The following is a 17,788-nucleotide window of genomic DNA, read 5'->3' on the forward strand; positions in this document are numbered from 1 at the left end:
ACCGCGCTCTATATAAGCGTTGCAGGAACATGGCAGAAGAACGGGAAAAAAAAAAGGAGGGAATAATTTAGCTGCTAAACGCGATTCAACTCAGATGCGCTAACTAACGGCTAGCTCAGTCCTTCTGCAGAGGGAGACGATTTGGAGTTTTTAAACCAGCTCGTCCTATACGTTACGGACGCGGGCGCTGACATTGTGGGTCCCGCGCGGCAGGAAAGAATCCGATCTTTATCCCATTCAGCAGCAGCAGGAGGCCGCGGGGTATCTGTACCCTGTCCTGTGCCGTGGTGTCCCCACCGGCCCCCAACGGCTAGCTCCCCGGCGGTGGAGCCCGGCGGACAGCGACCGCCGCGCGGGGATCGGAAGGCGAGCACGTGCGCCCGTACATGGAAAGCAGCGTGGGAGTTAATGGCCGCAGTAATTAACAAGAGCTGGAGCGAGAGATTTGGGAGGAGGCCGAGAGGCCAGGGACAGGACAGGCAGCGATCCGGCAAAATGAGACTGCCCCGCTCGGGCTCGGCTCGACCTGCCGGCCGGGCGTTGGGCGTGGATCCCCACGGCCGCCGGGACCCGGCGCGTCAGCGGCCGGGCGTTGCAGGAGAAAACGTCGTTTCGCAACGGGAGGACCGATGGATTTTGCTTGATGAGGATTTGTTTGCCAGCCACTGATGGTCGCCGAGCCATGATGTACTGGAGGAATGTGCACAGGGCGCGCATCACTGTGCGGTTTTGACCTGCCTGCCATCTGGGCTGCATCGCCAACGGCCAATAGCCGCCAGGTAGGTGCTGATACCCATGCATGCACCAACGAACGGAATCGGATGGGTTCAAAAGAGGGACGGAAAGGGCAATCGAAAGCGGCGACTCAGCAGCTCTGCCTCGGGTCCCCGCAATGTGGTGGAACGGGAAAGAAACGGAAGTCCACAAGTCACATCGAACGATGCCACCGGGACTGGGCGACGGAATTCCGTAGTCGACCTCAGATTTCGGGCTGCAATTCAGTCATCAGTCAGTCCACATTTGCCACCGCCGTGCAGGGCAGGAGACATAGCAGAAGTACCAAACTTCAGAGCAGGGGGGGTTAGGCACGGCACGACGAGATGCCTTCGTCAAAAATTTTGTAAAAATTTTCCACATTCTTCATCACATCGAATCTTTAGACGTATGCATGAAGTATTAAATATAGATGAAAATAAAAACTAATTACACAGTTTGATCGGAATTGGTGAGACGAATTTTTTGAGCCTAGTTACTTCATAATTGAACAATATTTATCAAATACAAACGAAAGTGCTACTATTCATATTTTTGCAATGTTTTTTTTGAAGTAAACAAGGCCCTAGTTCTCCAACCATAGATAGCAAAAATGATTCATCAAGAGGGAGATATTGGTGATACAAACGTGGCCCCAATTTTCGGAGGTCTCAATTACAAAAATTCCTTTTGACCCACTTTATCATTTTTAGAGTAGTTTGATTTTTCTCCCTCGTTATATATATAGAACTGGATTATTTTTCTCATTTTTATCAACTTTAAATAAAACCCGTTTATTTTTGTACCGCCGTTTCTTCCTGGAGCCGCCACCGCTGGTGAATAGCAGCACCATTGCTCCTATTCCAACATAAGGTAGGTTTATTAGTTTAGTTATAAACGTAGTACATCTGTAGTGATGTTTATGACTGTTAAGCTATTGTTGAGTAGTGTGTACGTGAGTATCTTCACGGCTGGAACTTGTTAGTTGAAATTATTCATTATTCACTGTTATTCACTATTCAACATTTGTTCAGTTTTTTTGCCTGTATTATATTAATGTGATTATTGAATCTGTTGTGTTGAGGTACACATTTGAAGTGGTTGCATGGGTTAGTGTTTCTGATTTAATTTACCATTTCTAACCGTTATCGATGTGTATCCAACCGCATTGTATCGTTCCCAACATCCCAAATATCTCAGTTTTTTATTCCAGCTGAGTATTCCGATTTCATTTCTGTTTCCGTATAAAAATGTGAAAACAAATGGTTAGAGGGTTTTTGAGACCGTTTCCAGCTGTTTTCGTTCCAGGCTCTGTTCAACCGTGGGGGAGAGCAGAAAAGCGCTAACGCGCGGGCCCAGAATGCCGAATAAACCATGGCAGAGCAGAGGGAGCGCATCAGGAAATGCTGGGCTGCCTACCGGATCTTGGGCCAAGGACGGCCAGGCCGAGATGAACGGGCTCGGCCTAAGCACAACAGAAGAAGGAAGCTGGGGAGGCAGGAGACAGCGGCCAGGAGCTGGCCGGCCCAATCGTAGAAAAAGGAGGAGGGAGCTCGAAGCGCTTTTATATTTTCTCTATAAACATATTCAGAACATATGTTTCTAAACAACATATTCAGAACATATAGGTTTTAAAACAAACTTTTCAAAATAAGTTTTTATTTTTTAAAAATAACAAAACAACCATTACTTATTCAAATTTTAGAAATCCATTGTTTCACACAAAAAAAACTTATGCAAACAAATATGAATGCGACTACACTCCAACTTGTAATTTTTCTTAAAAAAAACACACATTTTTATTCTTTGAATTATCAACAAATAAAAAAATCTTATTTTTTAGAGAAAACATCAAACTATTACTTTATTTGGTGTTTTCTATTCACAAACACAAAAAGAAATTTTTTGGGTGTGAAAACAAGTCGGGCGACATGCATAGGTGTCGGAAAATTGCCTAGCCTATTTGGCCCATCTTTGACAGGTGGGTGCCTCCACATCACTGCTATACAAAAAAAGGTTTATACTTTATTTTGAGCAATATATGTATGTCATATGATATAATTCGTCTTTATTCCTAAGACGTTTGATGGTTGAATTGGTCATGTACAATCTCTGAATTATGTGATCCAAATGTCAATTCATTCATCTCGACGAGGTCTTCAGCATAGTAGGGCCAAAAATGTGATCTGAGCATGTCTAGCAATATGTTCAATCCTCATTTCATTCTTTGGCTAGAATCATGCTCAGATGTCTCAAAAAGCCTCATGTAACAGTGATCCTTGGACATATGGGTTGTTGTTACTCCTCCACTATTCATGGTATTTGTGCACTAAAACACCTATATTCCTTGCAAAATAATTTAGAAACACAAAACTTATGGATGTAATTAGATTAAAACCCTACAGCTATGTTGTTGCTTAAGTAATATATAAAAGATGTGGGGAGTTGTCGTTTTATACTAATTTGACAGTCGGATTAGCAAGTTAAGTGTTTTCAACAGTATGGTGCATGCAACATGCAACTTGACATGAGCTAATTATAATACGTAATGAGATCTTCAACTAGAAAGTAAACACCAAAAAAAGTTCATCAGTATTCAAATAATTTCAAGGTAGGCACGATAAGATAGAGCACGATTTTAGGAGAAAAGGAAACAAATTTTCTATAAAAATTTTAAGGTCAAACTAGGTTTTATGATTTCCTAAAAGAACGTCTAAGATCAAGATTTTTTTAATGGCATTTTTCTATGATTTTTTTAATTTTGGATATTATAAAATTTTGTTTTAATTTTATCTTCATGAAGCTTTAATTTATCTATATACACCTCTCGGCAAACTTGGTGCTACATCAGAAAGAAATATTATTAAAATTATCTGTGACGCAACGCAAACGGTTTGAAAATATAGGGGAGGCAAAGAAACAGTTCCATAGATGAAGTGAAGAAATTGGACGATCACGAAAGTAATATAAAAAAAAAAGAAAAACCTTGATCGCTGATTGGTCGGCGCCGATGATTCTCCTCTCGGCGAGAGCGAGATCAACGAGAACCCGAAAAGAGAAACGGCCAGCTACCCTACCCACCCTCCTGTGCGAGTCGTGACTCTTGCGTCGTCTTCCCGCCGCTCGTGAAGCGCGACCAGCTACCCCGGCCTCGTTTAATTCCGAACAGCACGCGCCATGCGGCAGGCCCCCACTTCCACTTGCATGCGTTGTTCCTGCCTTCCTGGTGGGGGCAGCGCAACTAGGCGCCTGGGCTGGCTGCCAGGGTTTATGCGCGGGCGGGACCGGGCCGCACGAGCGCGCGTACGGTCGGCCGGCGGGCAGCGAGCCGTGCCGTGCGTGAGGAAGAGGCCCTCACCCTCCTCCCTCTCCAGTCTCCATCTCCTGGTCCATGGAGAGCTGCAGCCGAGCCGAGCCGAGCGCGCCCGCCCCGCGGCCGGGGAAACACGAAACAGCGCTCGGTCGCGTCCTCGTGATCAGCAGTGACGTTTTTGGCGCAACTGGGCGTGCCCGGCCACTGGTTCCCCGGAAAGCGACGCGCGGGAGGGGACGGGCCTCCCCACTTGCGCGCGTTCTACTTTCCCCCCTCGCGCGAGACTCTCTCCCCTTTATCGCGTCGTCCGTCCACCCGCCTCACGAGTGGCCTCCCCAACTTGCAGCCCCTGTTGTTGTTGGATTCAGAATCACGACAGCGCCCCCTGCTGATACATTGCTATTGCTAACCAACGACGACAGGCTGCATCAATCTTCTTTTTTTCCCCCCTGTCCCTTTTGTTACTTTCGTCGTGATTTACCTTACGTTCGTTCGGTTTCGGTTGAAAATTAAACCCGCGCGACGTGGCCGTAGAAGAATCGCCTCCTACCGGCTCTGTCGCTGGGAGTAATCTAGCGACACATTTCCTGTTCCTGTGTCGTCGTTGTCCACCCGTCGCTGTAGCCTGTAGGATTTCCTATAGTATCCAGTCGATCTGACCATAGAAAGCGCAGTGATGAATTGATGTTTTTTTCTTCTTCTTCTGCAACGTGATGAATCGATCTTCTTGCGCTCCCATTGGTCAATTGACTGAGCTCGTGTGTCTTTAAGCTCGCCTCTCTTGGACACGAGCAAGCGAGAGAGTGTCACGAGAAGGCCATATGCTGTACATTTGCGATTATGGGCTACACTAGCTAGAGAGGCCAGTAAGACGGCCTGTTGCCGCGTGGTTGTATTTCGGGTTTCGGCCCACTTTACTCTGTTGGACTTGTTAAAACTAGCTGTGTGGGTGGTTGGGCGGACAGCTAAGAAATAACAAAAACCATTTTATCTCTGTCTTCTCCCGTGTTCCTTGCTGCGAGGCGGCGACGCCATGCTCCACCGCCGCGCGAATACGCCGGCAATCCCTTCCAGTTACCCTGTTCCGTGACAGAGAGATGATCATGTATTCATGTGCGTGCGTGCAAGAAGAACGCTGAACACACGTACGCTTGCGCCCGGAGAAAAGGACCCGTTATGTTCCGGCCGTTGCAACACAAAGCTGCATCACAGTATAGCTTTGCTATTGCTACGAAATTAAAATGTCGCCTTGCAAAAATGTTGTCGTGTAGGGTGTATGTACGCACAATCATGGCTGGAAAGAGACCGCGTTTGTTAACCAGCTTTAATTTGTCGCTAACGGGAAGACGGTACGTAGAACCTCCTTTTGTGTCTGTCATGGTCCATGCATACGATGCAGGGTATTCCTTCTTTTTTTTCATATATAATATCACCCCTTCGGTTGGAGTTGGACCGAATCGATATATTTTGTGAATTGTGCTTCTAATAAGATACGGCGTATTTTGACACACACACACACTTATATATATATATATATATATATATATGGAAATTCCTTTGTACACGTACGTGTAGTTACTCTCATCTTCAATAAACTATATTTTGTATGTATTCATACTTGTTTATCAGTTTGAGTATGTTTATATACTCATATTAAGATACTCTAAATCTTACCACGCGAAAATTTTTCAAAAAAAATTATATTTTAAATATATTACTAAAATGCCACTACTATATTATATACAATAAGTATAACCATATACTCTATGTATGTATGCATACTTAACATACATATCACTCTAGATGGTCTAGTATGATCATATACTTTGTCTATATACATTTCGTCTGGTCATATACACCTTAAATCTAGAGATACATAGATGAGAGTAACTACACGCGCGTGTAAAAGAAACGCGTCCATATATATATATATATATATATATATATAAAGGTTTTGCTACATATATATCCAAGAGACAAGTTAAACACAGAAGTAGAGGGAATTTTTTTTTGGCCTTTGTATATACATATGACACAAGTAGAGCTTTAGTGTGGCCCTTTCATCTGAAGAAAAAGGGTAGGGTACAAGTTGACGACCGTGTCAAGTTGATCTCCGTATTTTATTGTACCATTAGTTATTAGCTGGTGAAAGATTAAGAATCATAAAAGGGACGGGGGATCACGACGATGGAAAGCAACAGCATTGGGCAAGGGGGGTGATATAAAAATGGGCATCCATAGGGCAAGCACGGTGTGGGGTTGTATATAAATCCATCTCGACCAACTTGGCTTACTTGCCTCCCCTATTATATATGCCCCACTTTCGTTACATTACAATGCTAGTTGTTGAGAAATCTTTTGGATGAAATCATATACAGTATATTTCAATAGTTCAGCCCTTCTCCCTCTTTAGTTAATTAACCACCTCCTCTTGGATAAAGATTAGTTTGCAGTGTTGCTTGCCCACTTGCTCTTAACATGCATCTTTTAAATATTACAGTGGTATAGTATATCATCCACTTTTTGTCTAATAAATATCTCTCGCCGTCCCTTCTAATATATATATGAGACACTAAACCCCCGCAACTTCTGCAACAAAGTTAGATTTAAACCTCTCAATCCTATGCGTGCATCATTCTACGATGGTTGTGTGTGTTTATTATGTTGTTTAGTTTTGTGCTAAGTTAAATTTGTCAACTTTATAAAAATAACGTCATTATCTCCACAAGGTCAAAATAATTTCATTAAGTCCGCCATGTAATATTATTGTTAGTGCATTTTTGTGTCCATTGTAGATATAAATATCATAATATGCATTTATTTAGTTTGATCAAACAGAGAAAAAATTACTTGGCACAAGACCAAAATGGCCTACATCTTGGAGAATGGATGCAGCAGCACTTATAAAAAAAATGGATGGAGGCAACTGTTGTATACATAGATACGACACAGTCATATAGACGACTAATTCTAACCCTTATCAAATGTCTACAATCAAACCTCCCCCCCTATGTCTCTCTCTCACACACACATATTTTTATTACTACGATTATCACATGGGCCTTGTTTAGTTGAGGAGGTGAAAAGTTTTTTTTTTTGGTATTGTAGCACTTTTGTTATTATTTAGCAATTTTGTCCAATCATAGACTAACTAGGCTTAAAAGATTTATCTCGTAAATTACAGCCAAATTATGCATTTAGTTATCTTTTTTATCTATATTTAATGTTCTATACATGTGGCATAAAATTCAATGTGATTGGAAATCTTAAAATCCCATGCATGAAAATAAACATGAAGGGAGATGAAAATCTAAGAATATCTCGTGTTGAGTTTATATGTGACATTTTCTTCCTAATTTATCGAAAAAATCAAGAAGCTGGCAATGCCTCCCCCTCCCCGCAAAATTGCAACTTGGGTTGATTGCTGAAATGCAAGTTGGGTCTATATCAATTTTTCTTGCTAATTTATCGAAAAGATCAGGAAAGCTGGCAATGCCCTCCCCAAAAATTGCAACTTGGGCAAATTGCTGAAATGTAGACCCCACTTAAAGATGATTTAGTTGAATTAATTAAAGAGGGAGCACAATTAAAGTGAGCACACAACTGGATATATGCAGCAGTGCGAGCCAGGACAAGTTGGCGCACCTTTGCATATATAAATGGCTCCACCCTCCATCAACCTCCCTTCACTGTCCCCAACCCGCCCGTCGCCGCAAGAAATTCCACCGCACACGAGAGACCAGCCCAGCAGACGAAGGCAGCTAGCTATCTAGGACAAGCACAGCCAGCTAGCCGCAAAGATGCCGTGCCTCCAGGCGTCGTCCAGCCCCGGCAGCATGCCGCACCAGCACCACGGCCGGGTCCTGGCGGGCGTCGGGTGCGCGGCGGAGGTGGCCGCGGCAGCTGTCGCCGCGACTAGCCCGGCCGCCGGGATGCGGTGCGGGGCGCACGACGGCGAGGTGCCCGCGGAGGCGGCGCGGCACCACGAGCACGCGGCGCCGGGTCCCGGGCGGTGCTGCTCCGCGGTGGTGCAACACGTGGCGGCGCCCGCGTCGGCGGTGTGGTCCGTGGTGCGGCGGTTCGACCAGCCGCAGGCGTACAAGCGGTTCGTGCGCAGCTGCGCGCTGCTGGCGGGGGACGGCGGCGTGGGCACGCTCCGCGAGGTGCGCGTGGTGTCTGGCCTCCCCGCGGCGTCCAGCCGCGAGCGCCTGGAGGTCCTGGACGACGAGAGCCACGTGCTGAGCTTCCGCGTCGTCGGCGGCGAGCACCGGCTCCAGAACTACCTCTCCGTCACAACGGTCCACCCGTCCCCGGCCGCGCCCGACGCCGCCACCGTCGTCGTGGAGTCGTACGTGGTGGACGTGCCGCCGGGCAACACCCCGGAGGACACCCGCGTGTTCGTCGACACCATCGTCAAGTGCAACCTCCAGTCGCTGGCCACCACCGCCGAGAAGCTCGCAGCCGTGTAGGCGTGAGGAGGGGACACTCCATCTCCATGGGCGATCGATTGATTTGATCCATGGTTTTTCCGGGGAGGAGGGATGCGTGTTTCTACGGCGCGCGTGAGCCTTTTTTTTTTTCTCGTTCTTCTTTCTTTGGCTTTTTCACATTAGTGCCCCTCTTGGTTTTGGTTATTATTATTCTTTTTCTCGTTGTTGCGAGAGACACACAGCCCTCCCTCCTTAGCTAGTCCCTTGTCCAAAAGATTCAAGAGATCAGATGACAAATATAAATCGGTAGAGATCTAAGTTCCGGCGCGGTGCACACGCTCGAATCCTCTGTATATATGTTCATGATGGTAATAGATATGGTTCTGGAAAGCACGAAAGTTTCAGATTGTATATGTCCTTTGGCAATTTTGATCTAAATGGAACAAATATGTTACTGTATCTAGTAGCTAGTGTACTGTGGGTACACAAAATGACGAAGACCCAGCCTCCTGCTTACACAATCGATCGAGCTTTGTAACACGCAACAAGCTAAGTGTGGTGAGAAAGTAGCAACAGTAAGCGTGTTAGTTTTCTTCGCGCTTGTTTGATTTTGCTAACCCTATTTGTATTGTCTCTACCCTTCCATATTAAGTAATCGATTGGCGAAGAAAAAATAAAGCTACCTTGGGCAAAAGGAAGCAGCAGGAGGAGCATATCGATCTAGTAGCTGCCAAATTAACATGGAGTACCGAGTACGCAAAATGCATTTGCCAGATCTAGCAGCCGATCACGCGGAAAAGAAACGAAGCCAAGTGTTTATGAGATCGATCGATCAGCGCCAGGCGTGCGTAACAATGTAACATAACAGGAGCAAGACGCCAAGACCTCAGTTTTGATCGATCTGGAATAGTAGTACGATATGTGTATACACAGCAGCATTTAATTAATTAATATAAACCGCATACATCTTATCTCCAGACGAGATTATGCACACGTTTGTGCAGGACTCATACATCTTGATCAAGCGATCGGCGATCGATCGAGATTTCCAGAAGCTACCAAACTAGCTAGAGATCAACCATCATTTATAGTTAATACTAATCACATCACAGGGGGAGGGGTCCGTACAGATTGAAAGCCACTCGGACCCTGGCAACAAGGTCGCAGTAGGATGTTTACTTTGTTCGCGTGGGGAGGACGAAGAGTCGAAGACGAAGACGGACAACGCGGGGAAGATGCTGGAGCCCTTCGTTGAGATGAGAAGCGAAACCCAGGGTGCTCGCGGCGAAAGTGGCACCCCCCACTTGCGGCGCGTCGCGACGTCTCGAGCTGTACCGCCCCCGCCAGCCGAGCCAAGCGGGCCAACTTGCGCGGGCAGAGAGAGGGGCCCCCTGTCGTTGCTTCTTCCATTCCACCCACCGGCCGTTTCCAAATCGCTCCTTGACCTCGCTTTTAATAATTTATTTAGTATTTATATTATTATGATTGTCATATTTTTTTGTTATAATTAAACTAGGGTATGTTGCTACACTGCGACAGATAACAATAGGCAGGCCAGGGTCGCTAGGTACCTGCTGCAACTTGTGCGTACTACGTTGCGATCGAGACCGGCGGCAACTTGCGTTGCCGACGTCGGTAAAAGATCAGGTCAGGAGTGGGAGCACGGGAACGGGACAGGCCAGGTCAGCACACGTACGTGACGTGAGTAAAATAACTGCGCAAGTGGGCGATCAACTTGCATGTGTCAGATCGCGTGATTAGCATCACACACGGCTGGGTTCTGGTTCCCTCCGCCCGCTCCTTTTTTTTTCTTTTTTTTTTCTCTTGGCAATTTGGCTTATGGGTGGGTGGGTGTCCATGCATCTTTCATCCTTCCGCGCTTCCTTCCTTCCCTCCACTTGCTTCTGGAACGGTCTCGACGGCCGGACTGGACCTCTTCTTCTTCTTTCCGACGGCGCCGGCGGGGGGAGGAAGCTTCTTCTCACGTCCATTTGCTTCGTTTATTCGTTCCGGTTTGTTCCAGTTTTGACAACGATTTAGTCAAAAAAAAACCCAAGTTTTTTATTTTGTTAGTCAAAAAACAAGATGATTTTAATTTTTTTAGTCAGAAACCAATATGGATTTTATTTTATTATTAGTCGAAAACCAAGTTGGGCCTTTGTTTCAACAACGACAAAAAAAAAAAGATCAAGCTAGACCCTTCACGGCTTGTCGTATGTACGCGACTTGGGGATGCTGATTTGCCTTGCGTGCTTGGTTGCATCGCCGGGTAAAACTGTGTGGTCAGACACAAATGGATGTACAGTACAATGTTGATCGTCTGGAGCTAAGTTCACTGTCGGACTAACGAGCTGCCTGCCAATACACGATCTAATAAATAGGTCTTTAATTTGCCATTGGTCTTAGGTCTTGTTTAGTTCCTCTAAAAATCAAAAAAATTTCAAAAATTTTCATCACATCAAATCTTACAATATATATAGAGAGCATTAAATATAGATAAAAAATAATTAATTATATAATTTATTTATAATTTATTAGACGAATCTTTTAAGCATATTTAGTCCATAATTAGACACTTATTGCCATATAGATGCAAAAATGCTATAGTCACCCGTTTTTTTTTCAAGGGAACTAAACAAGGCCTTACGCTCACGGCTCACGGGGTAAAAGATACTACGTACTATTGCACGTACATAGACGTATACGATATTACTCGTGTGCCTGAGTAATGTTATGTCACCTACTGCTCTCCGTACGTATATCTTCTCTGAACGGATGAACCGACGTAGAACGTGCAACGGAGTCACAAGACGCATGCACCAGGTAATTAAGTAGAGAGATTCCAAATCCTGCCTTCCTGCGTTCCCATTGCCCCATCGAGCTAGGTCGTCACCGACAATAACGTCCTAGTAGTGTGTATGTACTTGTACATGTACGTATCAAATACAAAGTACAAATGGGGAAATACACATATGTTATATTTTATTTGAGCTTATCTGCTAAATCTGCTGATCAATCAATAATTTTTTATAATAAATTAGCGAACAGTACTTTCAGCTATAACTTATCAGATAGACGACCGCTCCCGTATAAATTTTCCTGGTGTGAGTGCGGCTGTGGCTGCAACTTTAGAACTGTATAAACTACTGTAGCGATGGGCGGCTGTTGCTGCTGTTGCAACCGCGGACAGAACAACATGACGGAGATAGGATAAAGTAATGAAGTCGCCACATGCAGTTCATTTATCAATGGAGACAATAAGTAGCTAAAAACTTCTATAACGGAAGTTGTGAACAATAAATACCCAAAAACTTCTATAAAGCCAGTCTCAATGCATGTTTAGTGTCATGCACATTAAATAGGGTGCCACATAAGCAAAATTGCTGACTTGGCAGAGTCATTAAATGAAGAAGTTTCATCAGATGAGAGAGGAGTTTCATCTCCATGAAACTCATATGACACGGTTACCTAGTTTATAGTCTTGGTAACTGTGTTATGAAACTATGCATTGAGACCGGGCTAACGGCAGAAGCAGTATAGGTACTAGTATGTATTGGAAAACTTCAGCTAGAATTCAGCCGTCTGCTGCTGTATGTACAGTACCGCGTGAGAGAGATTACAACCAAGCCGCTGCAGCTGCAGCGCTGCAAGAGTGCAGCCGAACACTCTGTTTCTATAACGGCAGTCACGACCAATTCAGATTTTTTTCATCCAGAAGCTAATTATTATTTTAATTTTTTAATAATTAAATATTTGTGTAATTTAGATGCGAATGTTACTTAATTTTTTTATCATGAAATACATGCGTAATTTAGATATAGGTTTTGGGACTACTCCTGGTCGCGGAGATGAGTATATTTTTGAAAGCGTGCATCGGCACGTGTTGCTTTAAGGGAAAAGTGGAGTCTGAGTACAAGCACGTAAAGAACCATGGCGAGATGCCATGGGATGACGGCCGAACACACTAACACAAAGCACCGGCTTTAACGGTGGAGCTAAACCGATATACTAAGAAAAGAACTAATCCGCACAAAGAGAGAGAGGGGTGGGGCGGGACACTCTAGGAGAACAGGTGAACGAGCGGTGAGAGGAGCCGGAAACCCGCTGCCACCCACGACTCCATCTCCTCCTGGATGCGGTTTAGAAGCAAGGAACAGGAGCGGTGGGCGCCGTCGAACGTCCTCCTGTTGCGCTCCTTCCAGATTTCCCAGGTGACCAAAAGAACAATGGAGTCAAAGGGCTTGCGCACATCGTTACGAATGATACTCCTAGTCTGTAGCCACCAATCCACGAGAACGTCATCCGTACCCGGGGCGTGCTGCTGAAGGTTCGCGATGCTCAGGAGACGGAACCAAACCTCTCTACTGTAGACGCACGCAAGGAGAAGATGGTCGGAAGTCTCATCCTGCTGGCCACAAAGCGAACATACCGCCGACTACTGGAGGCCATGGCGCGCCCTTCTAGCTGCTGTCCAGAGCCGTCCATGGAGAGCCAGCCAGAAGAAGAACTTGACTTTGGACGGCGCCTTGGTCTGCCACAGCTCCCTGGCACCCAGAAGTGAGGCCGAGCCCACAAAGAAGGCGCGGTATGCGGAAGAGCTGGAGTACTGCCCATCGGAGGTCCATTTCCAGGTGAACTTGTCGGCAACACCCGGCGTAAGGGACACTGCATGCAGCCTATTGTCCACCTGTACAATCTCCAGCATGATCTGCTGAGTCCTGGCACCAGAAATGTCCCGCACCCATCGCTCACCATCCATCGCTGCGCGCACAGTGCGCCTCCGGTTGCGCACGCTGACCCTGTCAAAAAGTCGTGGTGCCAATCTCGCAAGCGGTCCGTCCGGGAGCCAAGAGTCAGTCCAAAACAAGGCCCGCTCGCCGTCACCGACCTGCACAGTGACTGAGGCATTGAACATAGCCTCAACGCTCTACTCCGTACGACACGGGAGGAGGGCCCAAGGTGCATGGACGTCTGAGCGTCGGAGCCACTCCCACCTAAGCCTCAACGCAAATCCCAGCAACCTGAGATCAGGGAGTCCAAGGCCACCCGCCTCGCGCGGGGAACAGACCACCGGCCAAGCAACACGGCAACGACCACCAGACACCTTGTCCGAACCCGCCCATATGAACGCACGACGCCGTCTGTCGATCTCCGAAATAGCCCATGGAGAGAGAGCGCAAGTGATGGAGATATGTACGGGAATCGCTGACAGGGTGGTTTGGGCAAGAACGGTCCTGCCGGCCAGGGTGAGCAGGTCGCCCTTCCATCCTAGGATTCTGGCAGCAACGGAGTCAAGTAGAGCTTGCTCGCTGTCTCGTGACAGCCGTGTGATCGAGAGCGGCGCTCCCAAGTATTTCAGTGGGAAGTTCTGAAGGCGGCAGGGGAACACCTGAAGCACCTCCTGAACTTGCTCGCCCGAGCAACGGATGGGCGTGATGGAGCACTTGTCAAAGTTGGTGGAGAGCCCAGACGCCCCCGCGAAAAGCTGAAGGATCTGCCGGACGCAGGAGAAATCCAGCTGGTGCGGGGCGATGAAGATGACAAGATCGTCCGCGTAAATTGACGTTCGGAACTTGATCACATTACCAGGCAGAGGGTGAAGCTGACCCCGCCTGTCCGCTTCAATGAGAAGAGCGTTGAGGACCTCCATGACGATGATGAACAGGTACGGAGACAGCGGGTCCCCCTGGCGAAGCCCCCTCGCGTGGTAGATACGATTTCCCGGCCGACCATTGATCAGAATCTTGGTCGAGGCCGTGGAGAGAATGTAAGAGATCCAGTCGCGCCACCGCCTAGGGAAGCCCCTGTGCTCCAAGACCTCCAGCAGGAAAGGCCAGCATACCGTATCGAACGCTTTTGCTAGGTCCACTTTTAGCAAAATCATGGGAACTTTGCGGCCGTGCAGCCATCGGCAAGCAAGCTGAACTGTCCTGAAGTTTTCGTGAATGCGTCTTCCCCTAATGAAGGCTGTTTGGTTGATGCTGATGAGCTCGCACATAAAAGGCTGGAGGCGCATAGCGAGGGTCTTAGCGAAGAGTTTTCCAATTGTGTGGATTAGACTGATCGGCCGGTAATCGCGAAGCGTCTCCGGGTTCTGGGTTTTATGCAATAGGACCATGAGGGCTTCATTTAGACAATTGAAATTGCGGAAGTCCAAGTCCCAGAACGCCGAAAAAGCACGCATGACATCCGCGGCCACCACAACCCACACCGCCTTGACGAAGCCCACGCCGAACCCGTCCGGGCCGGGGGCTCTGTCGGACGGGGACTCCATGACCGCGCGCGCCACCTCGCCCAACGTGAACGGCACCTCTAGCGCGGAGAGGTCCAGCCGCGTCAAGGGGAGCAGGGCGAGGTTGATTCTGTGAGTGCGCGTAAATGGCGTGCCGAGGATGCTGTTATAATAGCTGTACACGGCACCCGCTTTGGCTTCATCCTCAGTGAACGTCTGGCCGTCGTACTGTATCGCTAGCATATAGTTCTTCCGACGGCGGTGACACGCTTGCAAATGAAAGTATCTGGTGCATGCGTCGCCGTCGCGGAGGTGCCGGGTGCGTGCTCGCTGCCGAGCCATGGTCCTTGCCAGAGAGGCGAGGCCAAGGACGTGCGCCTTGAGCTCTCGGTGAAGCTCCAGCTCCCCGGCAGACAACTGCCTAGAATCCTGGGCGGCGTCGAACGCGTGGATGATGACCCGCGCGTAGGCGAGCTGGGCTACGACGTTGCCGACCCTGGATGCGGACCAACTGCGAAGAGAGCGGGCAAGACCACGCAGCTTGATGTCGAGATTTTTGCAGGCGTCAATATTTGGGTTTGGCTGCCCCCAAGCCGATTGCACCGTGTCGAGGAAGCCAGGAACGCGCATCCAGAACTGCTCAAAGCGGAACCGTGGAACCGCCCAGGGGTGGGAGTTCAACACGAGTAACAACGGAGAGTGGTCCGAGCAGTCCGAAGCAAGACGCAGGTGGTGAAAGGGGTATAGCTGCAGCCACTCGACGGAAGCGAAGGCTCGGTCGATGCGTTCAAGGGTGGGGTTGTCTCTCCCATTTGACCACGTGTACAAGCGACCGGAGAGGTGGAGCTCCTGGAGCTGCAACACGTCGATCGTGTCCCTAAAAGCGCGCATGTGCCCGCGGTGTAGTTGGCCTTGATTCTTGTCCGCCGCCTGATAAATCATGTTGAAGTCACCACACACTAGCCACGGCCCGGCGCAAGCCGCACGAATGTCCCTGAGCTCCTGCAGGAAGGCTGTCTTTTCGGTGGTCGAATTTGAGCTTGGGCCATAGACGTTAGACAGCCACCACGGCTGTTGGGACGCAAGCGATCGAATCTCAATGGTGATAGAGTATCGACGTCGGACTGAAGCCGTGATATGTTCAGATATAGAATAATTTGATCGTTAATTTTCATAATTAATGGAAAACGTGCATAGTTTAGACATGACTATTCTTGCCAAGTTTACAGACTTGGCCATGTGTTTTTCTTTCTCTGAAAACAGAGGAACTGGGCAGGATTTTTTACGTTTTGGTAAGAGTTGCAAGAAAGGTGTCCATGAGATAGATGTACATCACTTCAACTACTCTCGACGTCTCGATCGTCTCTAGTTCGTCGTATCGAGAACACTCGTTAGCATTTTTTTTTTGAAGAAAACGGAAGAGAATAATTTTCCGCCTCTGATAGCTATAGCCCTATTAGGTTGTTGATACTTGGTACACGATCGACTGCACATACGGCCGGCCGGATTGGGACGTTGGTGCTATGCGAAGATCGGTCTCTCTAGTCTCTAAACATGACCACATGAGTAGTACTACTGTGGATGAGGATGCCTTGTTCTCGCGCAGCAGCATGGCGGCGATGGCGACTGACTGTGTATATTATGCCGATCGAGCTGAGATGACGTACACGAATGATCTGCAGGGGACTAAACGACGTAGTACAGGAAAGCATTCAGCAGCGACATGTTTTTTTACATTAGACAGAACAACGCAGATATTTAAGATGCACGCACATTCACCTCTATAAACACACGTATACAAATCCTACCTCTATGAGCAACTTCGAATAACTGAGCCAACAAATCTTGAAGTTTACGAAGTCACACGCACCGATGAAAAGTGTATAGTGTATAAAGACGTGCAACGGGCCGACATGGTACGGACCCGTGCTAGGCATGACCCGGTAAGGCACGGGCCTGCTGGTCCGCGTGCCGCCGTGTCGGGCCGACACAGGACACCGTGCTTGGCTGGCCCAGGCATGGTTCGTGGGCCGTTTTACGTGTCGTGCTAGCCCGTTCAGCACGAGGCCCAGCATGTAGTCGGATCAGCTCGCAGCCCACACCACTAAACGCACATGAATCAATTCCAATTTGACAAAGCAGATTGAAACTCAAATTTAAAAACATCAGATTTGATCACAGAAAACACAAATAGAACAAATAAACAAGATGTAACCAAAATGATTTCCATGAGCTGTCTGCAATGCCGCCTCATTAAAAATTTTTCTAGGTAAAACTCACACCTCGTACGATAAAATCCTAGAAAGAAAAAAAGTACGATCAGTTCATGAAAATGTTCAAGTATCAAAGTTAGTACAAGCCAAAATTCAAATGTTTTCAATGTCTCTATCTCACAGCCTAATTCATCTTAAGTTATTCAAGCCGCTGTTACTTCGCCATCTTCATCAAGGAACTGGTTTTCCATGTAGTCTTCTAACTCTTTGTCCACCATAGTGTGTTGTCCATGCTCCTCGCCAACCTCCCAGTCCTTGGTGTAGATCAGCTCGACGTCGGCGACCTGCGAACAAAGAAGAAGAAGAGGTTAGATGGATCTAGGGTTTAGATGGAGAAGGAGAAGAGTAAGACGAGCGGCGGAGACGAGGTGCTTACCTGCTCGGAGACGGAGCCCGGCACTGGAGAAATGGAGAAGACGAGCGGCGGATAGCTAGAGACGAAGGTCGGCGACGAAGAAATGGAGCAGAGGAGCGAAGGAGACGGAGAAAAGTGGAAGACGAACGAGGATCTTGTAGATCCGGCGGTGGAGACCTCGCCGGAGTGCAGGAAGGCGGCTGGTGCTCGGCGGCGAGCGGTAGCACAGGGTGGGGTGGGGTCGTGTCTTTGTGGGGAGCGCAGCGGGCAGCAGCGGTGCGGGCGGGAGGAGAGCAGCGCCAAATGAGATTAGGGTTAAGGCGCCCTCTTCCCTCGGCTTATATACTGGCGTGGGCCGCTAACGGGCCGGTCGTTGTTAGCGGGGCGGGCCGTGCCGAGGCATCGGCCTGCTACGTGTCACGGGCCGGCACG

At 47.8% G+C, this 17,788-nt stretch overlaps 1 protein-coding gene across 1 annotated transcript; it reads left to right on the plus strand.

The window, feature by feature from the left end:
- Nucleotides 7,729–8,955, plus strand: LOC8081117 (abscisic acid receptor PYL4). Its single transcript, XM_002465362.2, has one exon. It carries the CDS (start codon nt 7,867–7,869, stop codon nt 8,533–8,535), a length of 669 nt encoding a protein of 222 aa, XP_002465407.1. The 5' UTR covers nt 7,729–7,866; the 3' UTR covers nt 8,536–8,955.

The sequence above is a fragment of the Sorghum bicolor genome, chromosome 1, assembly GCF_000003195.3.
Source record: "Sorghum bicolor cultivar BTx623 chromosome 1, Sorghum_bicolor_NCBIv3, whole genome shotgun sequence".
Lineage (NCBI taxonomy): Eukaryota > Viridiplantae > Streptophyta > Magnoliopsida > Poales > Poaceae > Sorghum > Sorghum bicolor.

Excerpts from the sequence above, each read along its gene's own strand:
- LOC8081117 (XM_002465362.2), top strand. The coding sequence starts at position 7,867 with ATGCCGTGCCTCCAGGCGTCGTCCAGCCCCGGCAGCATGCCGCACCAG.